The 21,491-nt window shown below is 38.4% G+C and overlaps 1 protein-coding gene across 5 annotated transcripts; it reads right to left on the bottom strand.

The window, feature by feature from the left end:
* Nucleotides 1–72: 72 nt before the first annotated feature.
* LOC128859234 (probable serine/threonine-protein kinase DDB_G0282963) lies at nucleotides 73–20,111 on the bottom strand. Of its 5 annotated transcripts, XM_054096063.1 has the most exons (4): nucleotides 19,445–20,111; nucleotides 14,109–14,389; nucleotides 2,876–3,323; nucleotides 73–2,193 (listed from the first exon to the last, which is right to left on the bottom strand). In XM_054096063.1, the coding sequence occupies exons 3-4, from the start codon at nucleotides 3,293–3,295 to the stop codon at nucleotides 1,114–1,116; spliced, it is 1,500 nt and encodes a 499-aa protein (XP_053952038.1). In that variant the 5' UTR covers nucleotides 3,296–3,323; nucleotides 14,109–14,389; nucleotides 19,445–20,111; the 3' UTR covers nucleotides 73–1,113. The 5 variants fall into 5 exon arrangements, with proteins under 5 accessions (XP_053952038.1, XP_053952035.1, XP_053952036.1 ...); XM_054096060.1 differs by lacking the exon at nucleotides 14,109–14,389 and having other exon boundaries at nucleotides 19,445–20,110; XM_054096061.1 differs by lacking the exon at nucleotides 14,109–14,389 and having other exon boundaries at nucleotides 2,876–3,320; nucleotides 19,445–20,110.
* Nucleotides 20,112–21,491: the final 1,380 nt, after the last annotated feature.

The raw sequence follows: 21,491 nt of genomic DNA, 5'->3' as shown, positions 1-21,491 counted from the left end.
TACACAAGTTAATTAGTTATTTTATTCTATTTATATATACATGTAGATATGTATACATATGTTCATATGGGCACGAATGAAGTGGTTACTGGTAGTTTTATTATTCTAAAGGCTAGATGCGATCTTCATCACCAGAACATCAAAGTTGTTTTTAATACACAACATTTACTTACAATACTTACTACACAGTGGTGAGAATAATTTATTTTAGCTCTAAGACTAATAAAAAATTATTAATTCAAATATGTTTAATAAATTATATATTATTTGGTACAAGAAAATGGCAACTTCACGTAGTTTTTTGGTTTTAAATATATGTAGCTTCATTTGAAATTTTACATATTTTTATTTGTGTTTTCGGTTTGGCAAAAATAGATTATTTGCATTTCTATAGACCATTATTTTGATGTTTTTTTTTTTTTGTTTTTGGTTTTTGGTTTTCCGATTCTTATATGACAAAAGGACTAGATAGGAACCATATTTGTACATTTTATATTTTAATCAAATTTTTCCACATGCAACTATAAACTATGAAGTACAAATTGCAAAGTAAATTAATCTATTTCCACAAAAAAATACTGTATAATAAAAATATAACTGCACAAATACTAGGAAACGCATAACATAAAAAATTATGAACACAAGACATTTGATGCGTTAAAACTTACGAATACATAGGCCTATTAACTAAAACTAACGGTTAGATGTGCGCGCATTGTTGTAGCTGCACGTTCTACAGCTGACGTTGTGCAATTATTTATACATTTTTACCAGCAGACATGCCACATCCTCCGCATCGTCGAATTCCATTTCCTCCGCATAGGCGTCTAACTCGAGAATTTCGAAATTCTCTGCCGCCAATTTGAAAGTATCGCTTATGGTAGCATTGCTTGTGAACGGCGCAAGTTCGAGCTCAGCTTTGCCCACCCTGCGCGCTTCATTTTCTACAATTTTACCAGCCGCCGCCACACCATCTGCTGCCACGGCTTGTGCACTGTTGCCCAAAGCAGCTGCATCATTTTCAATCATACCACAGGCGTCAACCGTCTCCGCTATATTTTCGGCTGCTTTACTCGTCTCACGCTCTTCCTCCTCCTCCTCTTCCGTGTCGGACTAGCTGCTACTCGTCGGAGTTTGAAGTCCATTCACTTTGCCGGGAAAGTGGCAGAGGCACGCTGGTGTTGGATTGTGCGTCACATTTGCATCTAACTTCTTCGTTAACGTCTTCCAATAATCAATTTGCGCATTCAACAAGTCAATCTTCTTTTCGCGCTCCTTTATCGCCAGCGACATCAGATAGTCGTTGTTGCGGCTATTGGCACCATGCATGCCGCCAAGGCCGCTGCTGCTGCCGCTACTGCTATGGCTGTGATTGTGCAGACCGCCAGCGCCAGCGCCATTACCATGACCATTGTGTTGGTTGTGATTGTGATTGTGGTGGTTATGACTGTGACTGTGACTGTGACTGCTCTTGTGCATGCCAGCATATCCAGCGTTTGCGTTCAGACTCAGCAACAGCTGATTCGTGCTATTGATAAGACTATTGTTGCTATTGTTGTTGCCGGTGTGTGTGGCGCGTTGCAGCTGTGGCAGTGGCGGCTCCGGCGGGTGCACTGCGCTTAAGCCAAGGCCATTAAGTAACAATTGTTGAGCAGCTTGTTGCTCTGCGCTCACCTGCTGGCGCGTGCTGGGCGTATGTCGGCCATTGTGGTTGCTGTGTGCATTGCTATTGGAGGCATTATTGCTGCTGCCATTATTATGGTTGTTGTTCGGTATGCTAAGCGCAGAGTTGTTACCGCCATTCTGCAGCGCTTTGAGATTAGCTAAGCTGCCGATGCTGCCGACGCGTATGCCGCCGACATTTTGTATTGTTACTTCGGGTTGTTGGGAGTGTTGTTGTTGTGAACCATTTTGTTGCTGATGCGCAGCGTTCGAAGCAAAGGAGCCGCGCTGCGACGCGTGTGATGACTGAAGAGGCGTCGATTGACGCAAATCGGTGGCGAATATCTCATCATCCTCCTCCTCCAAGCAAACCTCAGGTATATCCTTCGAACTCAGACAGTCACCATCGTCGTCGTCCATATCCTCCGGCGGCTGTGATTGGTCATTATCGCTGATGTCCTCGGATTTGATGACAATCACGTCAGGATCCATGCCATCGTAGGCGAGGGAAGCGAGTTGCGGGAAGGGGTTCTAAGGGAGGGTAAAATAGTGCGGCATTAGTGGAGAGGTAATTAATGTTTTGAACTAGACATATATTCTGTCATACAATTACCGATAATAGATCGTTTAAAAGACCTGATTAAAGGGATTGCCGAAATCACAAAAAACAAATGGTCAGGTGACCAAACAAACTATATTAGCTGGAAGTTAGGTCGCGTTTGAATAGGCGGAGTGAAATAAGTTCTCAAAAGTAAAGTTTTTTTTCAAAACTTCACTTTAATCATAATCATCAATACTGTAATACCAGCCTAAGTCCGCTCACAAATTTTTCAAATTTTCTTTAATGAAAAACCAAATAACCAAAATTGTTCAATCCCTTCTTAATATTGTTTGATTGCTTATATTTATACACCTATCCATACAAGGAGCCCTCAACCACACATTTACGCAACCCGCAGTTTCTAGTACTCGTAGATGTACCCAATGATTGCATATCCCAGTTTAATCTGTCCTATGCGTAAACCGCACTTGTTATCAATCGCATAACACCATGACACCATCAGCTCCCTACGCCCCGCTTTCATCCACTACTATCCACTTCATTACCATCAAGTAAGCACCTCACCTCCAACGTTCTGCACCCAATTTTCTTTGATACCCTTTCCCCCCACACCCCTATCATTATGCTAGTTTGTTTCTTTTTTGAACTCACCTTTGAGTCATCGTAGTCATCGTCGTATTTGTGCTGTCGATTGCTGTCATAGCCGCCATTGCCAATACCACTACCTCCGTTCGGCGACATCTGTTCCGATATGTATTGTGCGACCGATTCTTGCTGCGACAGTGTATTCAATAGATCCATAAATGTGCGATTGCCCTTGCCTTCGCCGCAGAGATCCTTCTTCAACAGCAGTTTCATATTTTTATATAGTTGACGTAGTTGCTTGGACGAGCGTTGATGATAGACACGTGCATTGAACTCCTTTGCTATTTGACGCCAAACTTCGTCCTTCTTCCGATTCGATTCGGCATCGGTACGTTTATTCTCGATGACGTCCTTGTATTGAGCGGCGAAGCCCAGCACCATATTGCGCTCCCGTTGCGTGTAGCGGGGAGTCTTCTCCATCTTCATACGCTTTTTGTGAGACGTCTTGAAGCTGCTGAATTAGTAGAGTACCCAATGCAGCGAAGTAGTAGGTGTACATGTATGAAATGAAACACAAGGAAATGCCAATACAATTATTATTATTATTTCAATCATGAAAATCGGTTGATAAAATATTGGATTTTTTCAAATCAGCGCGATGAGCTTAATAAAGTATCTATTAAAAATGCTAGCACAGCGTGTGTGTTGAGCTGCGAGCAGAGTGAAGTGGACTGGATTGTTAGAGTCGGCCCAGCGCACGTATGACTGATAGCCGCCTGACGGGAGTAGACCGAGTTTGTGATAAAACCGTGGAAAAACTTGTAAGTGTATGCAACCACAAACACATAAACACGTAGCCACTTACACAAACACCGCTGACTAAACGTTAACGTGTGTTGGTACGTTTGTTTGCTTTAATTTTCGTTGCGTTCTTGAGCGCTTTTTTGCCTTTTTGGTTATTAATTAATAAACCTTTGACAAAAAACCAAAGCAGGGCGCAGCGCACACTCAGCCACTCAACTAGCCCCAAACAACTAGGCAGACAGGCAACTAAGCGGCCAAACGGCCAGACAATCGTTTCGAGCTCGCAACCAAAACCAGGCCACACACACAGATACATACAGCATTGCGATATCGTCGGACGCGATAATGATAACGATTTTTGTTTTATGATAAGCTCGCATGGTTTTGGGCGAACTGTAGCTTCGCCGAGCTTAGGCTGTGGTCTGCGTTGTACTCCACTTTGTCGTGTCTCCGAACTTTACCCACTATCTCTCGCCTACACTTTCCTTCACAGCAAGCGCTGCCACTTTTAGCGTTAATGGGCTCAATGTATACATTTGTTTGCTTGCAAAGTATTAGCCGTGGTCTACTGGCAGGAATGACGCGCTTAAATCGCTGGTGAAGGGTAGCGGGCGGCACACGAGGCATAGATATGTGGCAATGAGAGGTAGAGTAATCGAAAAACGTAAAAAGAGGTAAATGTGCAGTGTAAAAGGCAGAAGACTCCTTGTTAGCAGTATTTACATAATTGGTTAATTGTTTGGCGCAGCTTCTCCCCTAATTTTCGAAATTTCGCATGCTGACACTGCGCGCTCAAAAATATGGCAGGAACTCAGTGGAATTCCCTTCAGGGCAAATGGAATAACTTTTACATTTTATTACAGCTATGAAAAAGCTTTTAATAGACATCTGCCGTATGGAGGCGGTAAATTTCAGGACCCGGTAGGCCCCAAATTAAGGAAAGAGGTTTTTTAGTAGCGGTTGCCCTCAGCAGTCAATGGCAAACCTCCGAGTCAATTACTGCTATGAAAAAATACGCTCATAAAAAACTATCAGCCGTTTGGAAGCGCCCATGAAACTGGAGACCCTTCCATTTGTGGAACAACATGAAGAAGCAAATCACGAATTGGTGGAGGAGCTCTGCCAAACAACTACTGATACTATCATTATTTTGTTTTCGGCCAATTTTTTTTTTTTTTTCATATTTAATTTTTGTTTTTTGTACCATATATAAAGAAAACCTTTGATATCAAAAATAATAAATACCTGTCTTTATTTGCCCTCACAATTTGATACAATTGAAATTTATTCTCAACACCAGCGCTTACGCCCTGACCCCAGTGAACAGAGCGACGGTTGAAAAAACACCTAATAGACTTTCATACATACATACATGCATACATACATGTTTACATTTCGAATATTGGCGACAGATATCTAATCTTCAAATTGAAGTCGACGAAATCGCGGCGTAAGAAGCCCTACGCGCATACACTCACACATACTCGTACATATACAACTGCACACGAGCTTTAATTGTTTGTTTATAAGTAAAAATTCATGTTAACCCTATATTAATCATTAGCGAATAGATGGAAAAAATTAACAGCATGCAAACAAGCCACGCAATTGATACGACAGTGTGTAAGGTGTGTGTGTATGTATGTGTATGAATGAGGTGGCAAGCATTGTGAGGACGGTTAAAGGCTGCGAGCGAATAACTGACTATTACAATCCATACTTTTGTACGGAACAAAGTAGACAATGTAGAGCTTAAAAGTCCAAGTGAAACAAAGCACTAATTAGAACATATTTTGTAGCAAGGCATTGCAACTTTACTTGAATAAATTTTTTACAGATATATGTATGCATATGTATATAATATGTTTTCCACTGCAAGACGCGCTTCAAGTCCAGTTTGAAAACTGATATTAAACTAAATAGAAGATTTTATTGTGGTACGCAAACAAAGCGCTTCAACTGTGTACTTCAGATTGCAACACTTGGCAGGGACGGGAGGATTAACAAATAGTAGGCAGACAGCCAGACATAAGCGCCAACTACAGCGGCCCTCCTCCATTCAAACTGCCCTAATAGTGGCTGACGCTGCGACATAGCGGCAAGTGTGAAAATACCTGCTACTGCTGTGGAGTGAAGGAAACAAATTAAATTAGGCTATATCAACTGATAGCCACTATGCTTCAAAGCGAGCTGAGTCAGAGCTGCACATTTGTACGCACTGAAGTCTATATTTGTTATACTTAGTTTATATGCACACATTTTTATACTACATACATATGTAAGTATCGCTGTGAAGTAGACAAACAAATACGCAGGCCGCGACAGCACAGTTTAAGATAAGATTGAAGCGCGCTGATAGCCTGATAGGCGGTTCCAAAAGCGCTGTGTGGTGAAGCCCATTGTTGAATGTTTCAGCAAGTGTAAGTAGCAGGTGAAGTGCCATGCCATGGAACGCATGTGTTTCAAAATAGTTTATATTAAAAGGTCATGCGTTGAGAGAGATATTTCAACTCTAACTATGGACTGCACTATCAATGAGCAAGCATTCGTCCTCGGCATGCCGGTAGCTAGATTGATGGAGGAAATTTGGATTGTGCTTCGAAGAGCAAGATTATAGTTCAAAGGCCACTGTGTTCCAACAAAACTTCAAGACGCACAGAGACCAACTCTCTGAGGCCAACTCTAGAGTGATTAAAGTTTAGCATTAGGATTAAAGTTAAGTGCTTAAGTTTAAATGGGACTCCAAAGAGCCACCGTAACCAAAGTTGGTCTTTTTTATAGGTGATTGAGACAAGAGATGCTGAAAAATATGGTTAAACGCTCACATATACTTTGAAAAATATGATACTAATACTGTTAAATGTCCTTGCACTAAAGGGGTTTCCAATATACAGTGCGTCAAAAAAGTTTTGGCACAGACAGTTTTTTTACACTATTTGCAATGTTTTTCATAAAAGTTTTTTTTTGTTACTTTTGTAAAAAAATAAAATGCATACCCAACAAAAGCAACATGTCTTAATAGTCCTACAACAAATGTTTGAAAATCTATACAACATTAAAAACATTCATTAAATGTTCAGCGAAATTTTTCCCTCTCTGATTTACAGTTTTATAATTCATTTAATCCTAGCGCGAATTTAAAATTGCTGCTGATTGAATGATTGTTTTGCTCACTATGGAAAATATTTGAAATTTTCTAAACCGATTCACAACTCTTCAATCAATTCCCACTAGGAGTTAGGCTTTTTGTTGAATTACTTGGACATGAAGTAACTTCATTTGATTGTAATAAATGTTATGTTCGAGATAGTGTGATACAAAAACACCAATAACCAAAGAATTGGCTCGAAAAAATAAAAAAAGTCTTTATCTTGTTTTGAGGCCACGTATTTTGTTATTTTATAAGCTTTTCTTCTCTATTAAACAAATATGCAAACATATATATACACACACATACAATCCCTGGTTAAGTACCCAGCAAATATACCTATATACAGTTATTACAGTTAAGAGTAAATGTGCTACGTTTCGAAATGATACGAGTTCAAACGCATGGCTTTGACGATGAGCCACAATTGCACCAATATATGCAAAGACGCGCATACAGCCACATGTATACATACACCTTGTGTGTATGTGTGTGCATAGTACTCAATTACCTGTAAAGTCGTGCACACACAGGTGAATCTACTGATAAGAACCGATAACAATTCTGATTTCACTTCACCCTTCACCGCCCCTCTGCTCTGTGTGTTTTGATGTCGCAAGTGTTGAGCTTCAACCAAAGCACTCAAGCCAGTGTTCTGTGCATATTTTTATTAATTTTTTATCTGTATCTATAGACATACATTCTTTTACTTGTGTTTGTGTAGATAGTGGTTAAGGTGTCGCCATTGCAGGTTGACATCGGCAGAGCAGCAGCGATTAAATTTTTTGTGGCATAAAAACCAAAGCAAATCAGGCTTTCTTAATTATTATATTTACAGCGTTTTTAATCTATGGAAAGAAAGTTTTGCTTTACTTATGTAAGTATGTGTGTATGTATAATCTGTATGATACTTAGGCTGACGATAGTAAGTCAAAAAATTATGCATTCGAACTGACATCGATATTTTATTGGACATGAACGACTAAGTCTAGTATACAGCCCATTGAATTTTGTAACTATAGTCTCAGTTAAGCAATAAAATTTTGGCAGAATTTTTTAATACAAGCAATTTTTTATAATCGAATTATTATCTTTTCGTGATAGTGTTTATTTATTGCACGTTGAGGACCCAAAAAGTATTTCTCAGAACTTGGTTCGTCGGGTGGGCATTTGATGCCAGAAAGAAGGCTGAATAAAGCCTGCCATTGTCGTTCGAAGCAACCCCTGCGGAGTACCTGATAGAGCTGTCAAATATGGGCTTATATGGTTTGAAACTATATTTCGAGCCTTCTATTCACTTCATAAGTCTGATGAGCATCGGCAACACAAGATATATTGAATGACTGAGAGTAACTCTGATGACTTCTACAGAAGCTGTAGGAACGAGGAGTGTTAGAAACTTAGAAGCATTTGCTTAGAATTTTTTGCAATGGAAATGCTTCAAGGATCTGAGGGATGCAGCTTAGCTAAGTATACGGCAATTGTTCTCAAATTCGTTTACTCCACGTATGGGTTCCAATGCGAGGTGGGGCATGATTTAAATGGCCCGACAATAGGCCCAATCGCGAGCATTGGCGAGATGCCGATATAAATTACTGACAGCTACTTCAAGCCAACCTAACTACCCTTTTTTCCATTAAAAAAATTTAGCTGGCGTAATTGGCTGCCATTACTAAGAACCTGTTTACAATCTTAAAGTGGAGTACATTTTCGCTATTTTATAAGCCTGTTGAGAATTGTACATATATATGTTAGGGGTATGAAATAATAAGCAAGTAATAACAACTCGCTTAGACGAAGTTCAATTAAACAATAAAAATCCTTCTTCAATATAAATCAATCACAACAACGTGACTTTGTACTCAGAATTATTAAACCAAAATTTTTTTGGGTATATTTTTTTATGAGCATTCCACATGAAGCTCTATTAGACCCAGAACACACTAAATTTTTAATTAATTTTACTTAAAACATAAAAATAAAGTGCATACATGCGTTTTATTATGCAGAATGCAGCTCAAAGACTTGAGAGAAAAGCCATAAACAATATATACTTGTATACGATATGCACGTATATATGTATATGTATATAAGTATAGATACGATGTATAGTAAATGTCTACGCACACGAATTCTTTTCAACATCTCGGCTGACTCAAAAATATTTTTCAAGCGGAAATACATACAAGTCGAATATTCTTAATACCAAGAATTCAGCTCAGTTTATGCGAATACATACACACACGCAGCAGTGTATATTTCGAAAATACGAAGAAAAGCGCTGCTGAAGCTACATTTACGAGTATACATGTCTATTTATATATAATATGTATTTAGATATGTATGTTTGTAGCGCGGAAAATGGGAAATTTATTTTTGGCCAAGCCAAAATCATAAACAAGAAAAGTCCAAGTGAGCGAAAGGGATGGCAGAGCTCGAATTTCCGTATGTGTTTCAACTTTTCGATCTGCGCGATCTGAACGACTAGAGAAGAGCAACGCTTAGTTGCAACTCGTCGAGGGCACTCAAGAAATAAAATTGGTAAAAGTGTTTTTCACAGAAGGCAAAAACAGAACAGAAAGTATTATTAAAATTAAAAATTACAATAAATTAAAATTTTATATTTGTTTACATTTAAATTTTTTTTATTTGATATGGAGCGCGGGTTAAAGCAGTGAGTGGGCAATTTTTCAATAGATATGTATTCAATTTTTTTTAACAAAAATATGTACAAATAGAATTTCGTTAGGTTAGCAAGGGAGACCATTTACGTTTTGTCTTTGAAATAGAGAGATTCAGAAACTTCAACAAAAAATACCATTAAAGATAAATGCAGAGGTTTAGAAATGGCGCAAAAAGGGATTCATTAACCTAAAAGTTACAAACAAAATATTTGGAAAGTTGAGAGGCTTTCTTTGTGAAATGATGAGATTTAAAATTTTCAATAAAAATATAATTAAAATTAAATTTTCAGCTTTAAAAATATTGGAAAAGTGGGTTCATTGACAAAAAAATTAAAAATGGAACAGGTGTGGAGACAATTTATATTTTTTTTTAACGAACAGAATTTTCACAAAGCAATAAAATAAGATTTTAACTTAAGAAGTGTCACAAAACACGATTCTTAACATAGAAATAGCACAAAGAAGATGCGTAGGGTTAAAGAAGTGATGAGACTAATTAGGTTTTTTTTCTTAATGGTAAAACTTAAAACTTTCAACGAGAGATATATTATAATTAAAAAAAAATGTTGAGTTCTAAAAGGTCTTAAAGGTAGATTGAGTAGCTTAGAAATTGCAAAAAAAAAAAAATATTTGGAGAGCTAAAAAACTGTGACAATTTAAAATATATAGTATTTGAGCTTTGAGAAAAAGTTACAAAAGTGGATAATTTTATCTTCGAATTTGTTAGAAAAAAGTATTTAGAATTTTGAAGTGGTTTGGAGACTGTTAATGTTTAGTTTTTGGAATGGAGAGATTTAAAAATTAAAATAAAACAAAAACACATTTAAATATTCAACTTAAAGCTTAGAAAAACCATAAAAGCAAAAATTTGTTGCCGAGGTGAGAGTTGGGACTTTCAGTATTAATTTCAGTATTTCAAAACTAAATAAGTTCCAAAAACATAAAATAAGGATAAGAAACGTAAAAAATTTCAAATCTAAAATCTAACTCTGTCTAATGAAAGACGATTTTATTTGAGAAGCCTGCGCATTGGAGAGAAAGAGCCAGAAGTAGCCACAGCGCATTTTCTATCTATAATTAGACGACCAACATTAAAAATTATCTGCTCAGTATGTTGAAACCGTAGATGCTTCAGAGAAGTGCTACGCAACTTCTTTAAAAAAAATCTATAAATTTCGGCTGAATACAAATATAGCAAAAAATTAATACCTTTTTTCCAACCAAATTCATAAATTACAAAACACCCTTCACAAAATTCTCACAGCCGTACATACCAGGAATTAAATCTATTACCGCGCGCTTTCGAAATGTGCACTCAAAATTGCTGCCATGTTCTAACCCCTCCTCCAACTCATAAGCAATGCACACCCACCAGCCAACAACAAATTCGAAATTCTGATTCAAAATCAAAGCGAACTGCTTACGTTTCGCTTTTGTTGATCAACACGCGTATACGCAACCAAGAAGTCAATTTAAACAAACAAGCAGCCACCAACTGAACGTATGTATGTGTATGTGGGTGTGTGGGAGCGCCTGTAAAGGTGTACAAGTAAAAAGAACAAGCAGTTGATCGGCCAGCCCATCAACCGAACGAACAAACGAGCGATCGCGCACAGAAGCCACTAACGCTTTAAACCTTGGACTAAAATTAAATCGAAATGAATTCACGCCAAGATGTGGTGGCCAAAAAGTTCAAGCGAAAGCGGACGGGAACGCGATTGCACAAAAGAGCGGCAAGAAGATGTTGGTTGAATCGCGCGCACAGACACACGCAATGTGTGAGTGTGTTTTCGAGCACAAGAGAGTGAGAGAGCAATTTCGTTGGCAGACATGTGCGTGTGTGTGTGGATAGGCCGGGTTGGCCAAAAGCTGCTGGCTGGCTGGCTGTTACGTCTTCGTATAAGCAGGCCACAAGGAAAATCGGAAAATTGGAAAACTGAAAAGTCCGCAGAAAGTCGTCGTCGTTGTTGTGAGCGGTGCGTAAGAATGCAACGCCAACGCTGGCAGCTAACGTTTGTAAATGTAAGCGTGTTTGTGTGCTCGCGTATTGCTGAACTATTGTTTATTTTCACATCCGCCAAAAGCAGCAAGACACACAGCATATGGTGGCCTGTTTGAGATCGTGATATGATCTTACCTCTATGAAAATAGCCAAATGACAGCAATCCTATGGCTGTTACTCCGCTTCTGCGCTTCACACTTCGTGTCTATGTACCGCAAAAATCTACTTTTTCTAATCACTTTATTGACCGATCGTTACAAGTGGCGTTTGCTCAGCCTGATCAGTAATGGATCGAATATTTTCTTCAGTTTTATTTTTCTTTAATTGTGTTTTCTTTACTTTTGTTTGAATGCATGGATTCACTAATGCTTTATTTGTCTTGTCTTGCCTGGCCGTGCTCTGCTTTACCAAGTACTTCCACCTCAACGATTACGACAAAGACGCGTGCACAGCGTTCAAAGACAGAACACAGACTAGCCTAAGAGTTGTGCTCGTACAAAGACGATGTTTGAATTCTATTTTTAATGAAAATTATTTCACCAACAATTCATAGCAAAGGAATACAGCGTATTTGAAGAACGTTAATGTGGGCGAGCGCCCAAAGTAGCGGAAAAGCGGTGGGTGGGAGGACGGCTCGTCGCTTTGCGATCAGGTCAGCCAAAAGAACTGCTTACATGCTGCACTATTGATGATTTGGATTGTTTTGAAAACTCAATGAAATCACGGCACTGAGACATAGGCAATCGACGTGTCGCTATGCGAATATGCACTAAATCACAAAGATTAACTCAACTTGACGCTGAGCATTGAAAATTGTCTGCGCTTGGTCGGAACGATGCCTTTTAGAAATGGCGTTCAATTTCCTTCGTGAAAAACCTTTGTGTAATTTCGATGAAGCCAATACAAATTAAAAAAAGTATATGCGCACATTTTTGCTTAAGGAGACACCTACACACATATACTTATATATGTATTACTTGAGTTTATAAAGACTTTAAGTTGAATTTTTCAATTTTAAGAACTGAGGATCAATAAAGAAGATGCAGTTCTAAGCTCCTAATTTTTATATGCTAAACAAATCCTCTTAGCTATCGTAATTTTTATTGGGCCATAGCTTATTTTGAAATTCATACATACATAAGACGGCGTACACGTTAAGAAAGTTGAATATCATGGAAGGAAAACTAATGTTTAAGTGATTAAAGCCTATTGGGCGGTTTATTTGAACTTGAGCTCAAAAGACAATCTATGCTCCACTAGAAGTTAAAAGGAAACATATGTATATATATCATAAAATTGTATATTGATAAGTTTACTCGAGCTCGACACCTCACGATTCTCTACTTCAACTTCGTTGCTTCCAGTGGTTTCAAGTATAGGGCGTGAGATAATATCCCTGAATACCAATTTCGAGCTTTCGCAAGTCATACTTATGTATTACCCACAATACGTTGAGCTTTTCAAAGTTTCATTTAACTAAGCCTGACGAATATTTTATTCTTGTGCCAAACGAAAAAAGGCGTAAGCACATTGTGCCGCACATTGGCTTGGGCTCCATAGTTATACCATTTAGAAGACTCAAATACTGGTGGATTCAAACTTAACATCTTCTTCTACGTATACGGCTCTACAGCCATTTGTTGCTTTAGGCGGATACCAAATAACTCGCCCAGTTGAATATTTCCTTTGTGAACTTGTGGCAACTATTCCTAGCAAGAGCAAATAGGACCTTCGGTGACTACAAATACTTTTGTGCAGTACTTTAGAGGTGGATTACTTCGTTTATATTTTCGTAAAACTCACACCTTTCGAGTGCATCACTTCAAAACCCGTATTACCCATTTTTGCCATTACACAGTTTTCAATCTAGAAAGCACAATGATGAGAGACAATTCATATTTTTATGGAACGGAATGCATAAAAAAACCGGTCAAAACTTTAATCCGCCAAACTTAACTAATTTCTACCACAACTCATTCCTGCGGAACTACCGATTATGTATTACTTAATAGGAACCGTAAGGCAATCAAATCTACTCCATATGACGAAAATAATGGCGTCTAAGGTAGTCTGTGCGCCACTAAAGATTACCCCAGTATTCAGACATCAATGCCCATTGTATTTGCAACGTGAAAGGAAAGACTGCCAATATGTATGGAGAGAGGGGAGGAAAGCACTTACTGACGAATGCTGAGCAAAACCAAAAACATGTTTAGAATTGTTTATTATGCCCATGGTAGCTTCTTATATAGCTTCTTTTTTTTTAAGAATTTCACTACCACGCTGTGCGGCTTTTCCGGGAAGTACTTAGTTTTTGCGCAGGTGTTGAAGCTGCACCAGCGCTACCTGTATGTGTATGGAGTTCCGGATCAATCTTATTTTTACTGTAAAGCTGGGACCAATAATAATCTCTGATACCATTGGTTGAGTAGCACGACGCCACAGTGCTCTGGCACCCACATATGTACATACATAAGTCCAAGCTTGTTCGTCTTCGTTATAGGACTTCGGCTCAGCTTACATTGATGGATCATTGAATATATACGCATAGCCTAGTTGTCACCATTGATCTTATACCATATAAAATTCGTAAATTCTCAAAATACTTATAATTAATTGATATGTATATTTATATCTACTTACATATACATACATACTTACATATTTACAATATTTGTACATGAAGTCACTTGTAATGTGTGCCATTAAGGCCGCATAATAAATACTAAAACCATTTCGTTTTAAGACCAAATGGCCCCACATATATTTAGTACTTTCGTATGACTCAGCGTCCAAGCGGCTGACTGACTGCCTAACGACCCGACTGTGTATGTGCCTGACTTCGAGGCAGAGCGTGCCAAAAACAAGAAAGGGGGAAAGCCAAAGAGAGCAAGCCGTGTGCAACGAAAAATTTCCAAGAGTGTGCGATTGCTAATCTCGGACTAAAAATAGTAACAAATACCGACATATTTAGAAAAACGAATGCTTGCTTAAAGAAAAATATACAACATTTACTAAAGAGTCTATAGGCAATAGATATTGAACTATTTAGATAAACAGACATTAGTAATGACAGAAGTTATTTGAATGATTGAATTGAAAACAATTAAATACACATGCGAAACTTATTACCTATGTATGTATATGTAAGAAGCAGCAGAAGCGATTTATGAAAAGTTACTTATTTCGGGACAAGGTAAAAAAATATTTGTGTAAGACAGAACTTTGGCTGCCAGATTACAAAAAAATGGGTATTGAACTCTGGTTTGTCTAGGAGTTATTTTAATACCAGTTCAATTACCTCCTCAAAACATCCGCGCTGCGGCTGTTGCTACTGCTGCCACACTACGCACACAAGGCTCATATAAATTTATAAACAAAACGAAGAGCAAAGGAAACACGTCTCTATAGCAAGCCATAAATAAATCTGAACTCATCTCCGCACTTGACGCAGACGAACCAACGCAAAGCAACACCACGGCAATGCAGAGCAAGGCACAGAGTTTCTACTCCAGCATAGAAGGCAAAAGGAATAAGCGCGCCGCGCGACCAACAGCACACTTCCACTACTACTACTACTACACACACACAAACATTGCTACATGCAATTTTCAATAACACACACTTGGAAAGCCACGTAAGTGAGTGAGTGTGTGCGTGTAATTCCCCTGTCACGGTGAGCCGACCCTCTGCGTATTGAATTGACGACCCGCACGATCATCAAATGTTGCTGCTACGTACTTATGTGTTGGTTTTGCTGCCACTTTGCTTTAAAAAAAAGTTTCAAAATCAAGTTGGGAAAAGTACGATGCGCGCATTACAGAAAAAGCATATTTCCAAAAGCACACACAGCAACCCATGATCAGGGCTGAAGACACGATCAGAGGCAATGCGATGCTAAGGTACTCCCATAAGCAAAGTCAAGCACACACACATGGACGCACACATACAAGTGTAGCGTCAGAGCTGAAGCAATATAAAATACGAACTCGAAGAGTTTATTTTTAAAACATGTATAAGATATACAAACACACATACAATCATACAGAAGCGCACAATCGAACAGTAAGTAAGTACAAGTAGCAGCAGCAAAAGTAGTAATTATAACATATAGCTATTGCATTCATAGAGAGCCGATAAACAACAATAAGTATTTTGTACAAATGTTAAATCACCGATTTTCCAACAAAAGTACGAGCGTCGTCTAATGATACAGACAGCCCGTGCCACAATTCGTTATGCGATCGAGGCTGTGTGTTTTTCGAATGTTCTTAGAAGAGCGAAAAAAGTGAGCTAGGCTATTTTATTACGTTTGTACGTTTGTATATTTATATGTAAGTGCATCATCATTGTTTTTGTGCAACATATTGACTTTCTGACTTTTTCGATTTTATTTTTTTTGTTGCGGGGTCGCACCAATGCGAAAGTATTGATTGTTGTTGCAAAAAGTATGAAACATTAAATTATTAAAATGTTGTTCTTGTAGCTGTAGTGGCATAAAGTGGCATAAACATTGCCCATACATGTACGGTGAATGCTGTTGGAATGACAGTTCTTGGCCGGATATACATTCGAGTTGTTGCGGTAATGAAGAACCAACAGTTGTGGGAACGAAAATGCTCACTTTAACCGACTCGTTGCACGAAATCTTATATAGGAGTTATTGATAGAATGAATAAATAAAAAAAAACAACAATAATATTTCAATTGAATAATGAATAATGAAGCGTGTGTACGAGTACATATAGCACCTAAAAGTGGGTAATTTTCGTTTTCTTCCTCTTAATCAGCACTATAACCGCCTAGTATTTTTCCCCAATCTAGCTGAGCAATTTAGAGACATGAAGTGAAATCTACTTCCTGCTGCTAAAGCGTTAAGGCGCACAGCCTTTCGCAAACTCGTTCTCCCTCTTTCTTTCAGATTCAATGGACAAGGATAGAGGCTTTTGAAAATACCGCACTAAGGAAAGGAGCGAAATGTTTACTGATCTCACCAGAAAACCAAATTTAATGCGAAGCATTTATGATCTCAATTAAAGAGCATATAAGACGGTTTGCGCTTGAATACACGAGCGGGCACCGAAAGGTAAAGCCTAAACCAGCTCCTTTCAGACTTAGTATGTCGATACAACAACAAAAGTAGCCGTAGATTTAAAAGACAAACTGCGATGCACAAGCAAAAGGAATTTCCGCAAATCTAATTGTATCCTCGTTTTTCAGGTTTTCAAAACTTTACAACACTTAAGTGTTCTAAAAACCTATAAGCTTCACTCTGTGAGAGCTGCTTAGCAATGTTCTTGAACACAAGCCAGGTATAGGCGGGCAAGATGCTCTTGTGAGATAAAGAGCACTGACTAAAGACTACAGAAACTATAAGTAGAAACTTCTGTTTCAGCTTTTTTGAGTGCGAGATTTTTGAGCTTGGTAAAATATGTACAAGACTGTCGTAGATCCTCACAATCTTTATGGCAGCACAGCGCCAATATGTAATATATTACGTAATGAGGTATTGGAATATTACGAGAAATCCGCAATCCACCAATGACGCGACAGAAGGATCGAGAAATGGCTTACAACCCTCTGGGTTTTATATTTTTATAAGGCTGCATAAATCTTTCGTGTATATCATAACGGACTTTTAAGGCCATCAAGTGTATTATTTCTAAGAGCATCCCGCCTAACCTGGCCTAAGACCACTCTTTCTTAACTTCCTTCCTCGCACAGTTATAACATCCCCATTAACGGGGCCAATAAGCGCTTCAAATTCACACTCAAACGAGCCCATATTTAATTATGCATTGAAATGCCAGTAATCCTACGAATTGGCTACTAATTATATTATAGCGTTTCATATGCAAAAACAAAAATAAAAAAAGAAGCACTCAACTGTCCTTTGGCCTAAAACGAGCCGGACAATGAGCAAATAATAGTCACTAAGTCGCTGTATATTTTGGTTTAGTCTGACCGCAGTCGATACGTTTTGAAACTAATCGATAGCAATTTAATGTCGAGCGAGGAGGCATATGGGTAGAATTGAGACACTGCGTAGAAAAAACCACAGCCTAACGACAGTCAAAAGCTGTACCAGGCACAAATGTAGTCAGCAGCAACAGAAATTAGAGCAAAACAAAACCAAATCCTGAAACAAGGTAACCACAAGGATAATCACCGCCGAAGCCGAAAATCAACAAAACAAGCAGAAACAAGCAAAGCTGTGGCTGGCAAAGCGAGCTAAGAATCGAAGTGAAATTAAATGGCAAGCCTTAGATCAAATGGAAAATGACGAATTGGAAAGGTACAAAAGGGGCGGGAATGGGCAAATAGCAGATGGATAATTGAACGCAGCAGGCGAGCAAAAAAAATTGGAGTGGCAACATGAAAAAATGCAGGCGAACTTCAAAATAAACAGTAGTTTTGTGGGGACAGTAAATAAAAGTGTATGGGTGTGGGTAGTAGAACAAACAAGAAAGGACAAGGCGCGCGAAAGGTCTCAAACTTCATTTGAGGCGCAGCACGCTCGCCACCTAAACCTGGCACTTTTCATAGGGTAGATTTAGCACAGGGGCAGCAGCGACTTATGGCTACTTTTCTACGTATTTACGTACTTATTTCTATGTGGACATGTAAAATAGACAAGTTGATGTCATAATCGTGAAAATAAAGAACTAAGTACTATTAAAATGTGCGCTCGAGCACACACACATTGGCAAGCATTTGGATGACGACAGGATATTGAGCGCAAAGAAAGCCCAAGTAGACACAGCAAAGCAAATGGGAGAAAAACGAGGAGTGGCCGAAGCGCCCATACAAACACGAAATCGGCGACGCGTTTCAAAACGTGAACACAAGCCAGCCAGCGAGCCAACAAGCAAATAGCCTTCGATTCGGGAGGTGGCAACAGCCATTTGTTGGACGAGTCATAAGACACGTTTCAAATGCCGAGTGCAGTGAATGTGTTGAACCCAACTTGGTTGAGAAGCGTAATGCAGTTTAACGGCAATGCTGAGACAATGGTGGTGGTGGGTCTTATGTAAAGCCGAGCTGTAGCACTTCAGCAGGGGGGTAGTGGATGGGTAGATATGTGCATGGCGAGGCTGCTGTTTTTGGTTCTGATGAGCAGTCATTGAGCTATAAAATAGGTATAATAGAGAGACAAAGAGAGAGCAAAAGCGAAAGCGCGAAGTCATTAGCTGAAGGCAGACTTAGAAAGGGTGTATTGGATGGAGAGCGCTGCGTGTGCTATTTCAGAACTAACTAAAGCTATCAAAACAGTAATGCAGCATTACTTGCATGCCGTTTGTTTGTGTGCGTTAATGTGTATGTCTGTATGTGTGCGTCATGGAAAAAACTTGTAACCTTAGGTGCTAGTAACAAATAAATATATGTATGCAAATATATAAATGTATGTACATAGTTATATGAAGAGCAGCAACAACTTTGATAACAAACTAATGACTTTTTATGTGCAGGAAATCGGTGTGAAAAACACAATATGGCGTATAATCCTGCCTTAAATGACGCAGCCTCAAACTGATAAGGCATACTTTGAGGGGTATTGAAAGAACAGCCGTAGATTACCATTTAGAAATGTAATTATTCCGTCGACAGGCAAATCTACGCCACCGTAACGGCCAAGTGAATTAAATTAACCACATAAAATTATTACTCGTTGAAGAAAAAATAATATAAATTTATTTGTTGTTTAATATTCGCTGAAGTCTGAACTACTCCTTTTTAACTTGTTCTCATCCATATGTCACATGTCCATGAACACATATGTACGTATGTATGTATGCTGAGCCAAACCTCACATGCATAACACACTAGTTAAGCCTAACGCCAAAACCGGAAAGGGTGAAAAAGCCGAGTATAAAAATTACCAACTGCGCGTTTTTCAAGCACAATAAATTCCAATTAGTTTCATATATTAGCACTATTTCTCATAACACAATTTAATTTTTTTATTTTATTAAATTTCAACTTAAACTCACACTCACCAGTTTCAGTAATATTCCTGGCGCACAAATACACTTCTCTTTCTTCGTTTAGCAGTTTGCCACTATACAACAGAAGCTACTTGCCACATTCGATTCGTAAAAAAGCCTGCGTTGAGCTTTGCTTATCCTGTCACGGCCGCTCGCAGTCCGTCGACTTTATTTATTCGGTCTGTTGGTGATGAAATATTTGGCTCAATGCTCCATCAACGTTTGGGGCCACACACACTCACACATATAAACAAGCACACACACCCGATATTCAAAAGAAGATGTCCCTTTCGATAGTATGGCACGAAAATAACAGAAATATCTAATGAACTGCACACTGTGAGCACAACAACACAACTGCTACTGCTGTTGTTCTTCCTGTGTTGCTGCTCCTCCGTTCGAATTCGTTTGGTTCACGCTGTGGCTTGTGTTTAGTCGTCAAGTTTTTCCTATTTTTGAGTTAGCTTTCCCCTAGCTGTCACAGCCGCTCAGCTCAACCCCAATCACTGCTACGCTTGAAACGAATAAACTCGAACTGGGTTTTGTTTTATCGGTGACAGGGAAACGTCTGCTGCCGCCCCTTTACTTGTATGCATAAAACCAGTTCACCACCTCTAACCGTTTGCTTTGCAATGTTATTGCTGTTGTTATTGCAGTAGTTGTTGTTGCTTTCATAATATGACAAGATTGTTTCTCAGCGATTTGTTTAGTTTTGAGTTTTTCAACCCCCACCAGTGAAATGCCAAAGCTGAATTGTCAGAATTTGTTAAGGAAATGGGCTGCAGATGACGCTGTGTCAAGGCAGAGCATCTGAAGTACAGTGAAACCTCTGTTGGACCACAGTGTAGACTGTGAGCCAGCCATTGACAACGTGGTTATTTAGTAATTTATATGTGAAGTGATTTATATATATATGTTAGTAGTTTGCTTCCCTTAACCCGTAGGCAAAATTAGCTAAGAATATCATATGATATTTCAATTAGAGTTTTGTAAAACAAGATAAAAAAATACGTCTGACACAAAACTCACTAGCTTGCGTAGCTATTTTAAAAAGTTTTGTATTTTTAGTAACTTTTTTTTGTATTGCTTTTGCCTCAAAACTGTGTTCAAATGTTTGATTCGAAAATGAAACCTGCTTTAGAAAAATAACATTTTTATATCTATGTCATTTGCGACATTGTTGCTTTTTTTCAATAGTACATCAAATTTCGTGATTCCAACTCACCTGAGATATACTCCAATGCGTCTTCGTAAAAGTCATCCACCGTCTTCGATATTCTTTTTTTTACATCGCGTCAGAATACTTAGTGCTTTTACACAAAAAATTCTAATTTCGTGGCATTTCTTCTTTAATTTTACTTTTTTATACTGTTTAATATATTTTCCCCCTCAACTTCCACAACTAAAAATTCATTTCATTAATGACACTTATGCAAATTTTCAGCTAATGAATTCAAAAGAATTGTCAAATAAGTAAGTTTAAATTTTTTGTTTTGGCTACTTGGCTCACTGTATACACTGTGGGCGGGACGACAATCGTATAAGGAACCCTTTAACTCTTGAATGATGGATTATACAAATTAGCCATCCAAAGCAAGTTTGTGAGGGTAAATTTGTCTGCTACGTCATTGGTAACATGACAACACAATTGTAGCCCCTCATTTCGCAAGTTTCCTCACGCTCTTCCAATCAGTCATTCTTTAAAATTAATGAAGTAACATGGACAATAGCTGGATTGATTTTTACGTTTATCACCAACACAATCCCATTTTTTTTCTATCTCTGCTGTAAATTTAAGTAAAACAACAACGGTATGAGATATCAAATTCATTATTCATGAAATAGCATGGCATTAGGAAATTAGGAATGGCCGACTTGGCTTCGCTGGTAATACTCCAAGCGATTGATCTAAATTAATAAGTGAATTTGCCTCTGCTGTATTTATTTTCTCTGCATTTAAATTACGTTCACATATGCATTAATTACCAATAAATCCACAAAATTAATCTACCCGTTCACATATGGCGATTAGCTGCAAAATTGACAATCAGCTAGTTTC

The sequence above is a fragment of the Anastrepha ludens genome, chromosome 3, assembly GCF_028408465.1.
Source record: "Anastrepha ludens isolate Willacy chromosome 3, idAnaLude1.1, whole genome shotgun sequence".
Lineage (NCBI taxonomy): Eukaryota > Metazoa > Arthropoda > Insecta > Diptera > Tephritidae > Anastrepha > Anastrepha ludens.
Note: the sequence above shows the minus strand (reverse complement) of the source record. Positions and strands in the feature narration are given on the sequence as shown.

Coding starts and splice junctions, on each gene's coding strand:
- LOC128859234 (XM_054096063.1), bottom strand. CDS start 3,295: ATGAAGATGGAGAAGACTCCCCGCTACACGCAACGGGAGCGCAATATG. Junction 2,194..2,875: donor ATGACTACGATGACTCAAAG/GTGAGTTCAAAA, acceptor ACCCTCCCTTAG/AACCCCTTCCCGCAACTCGC.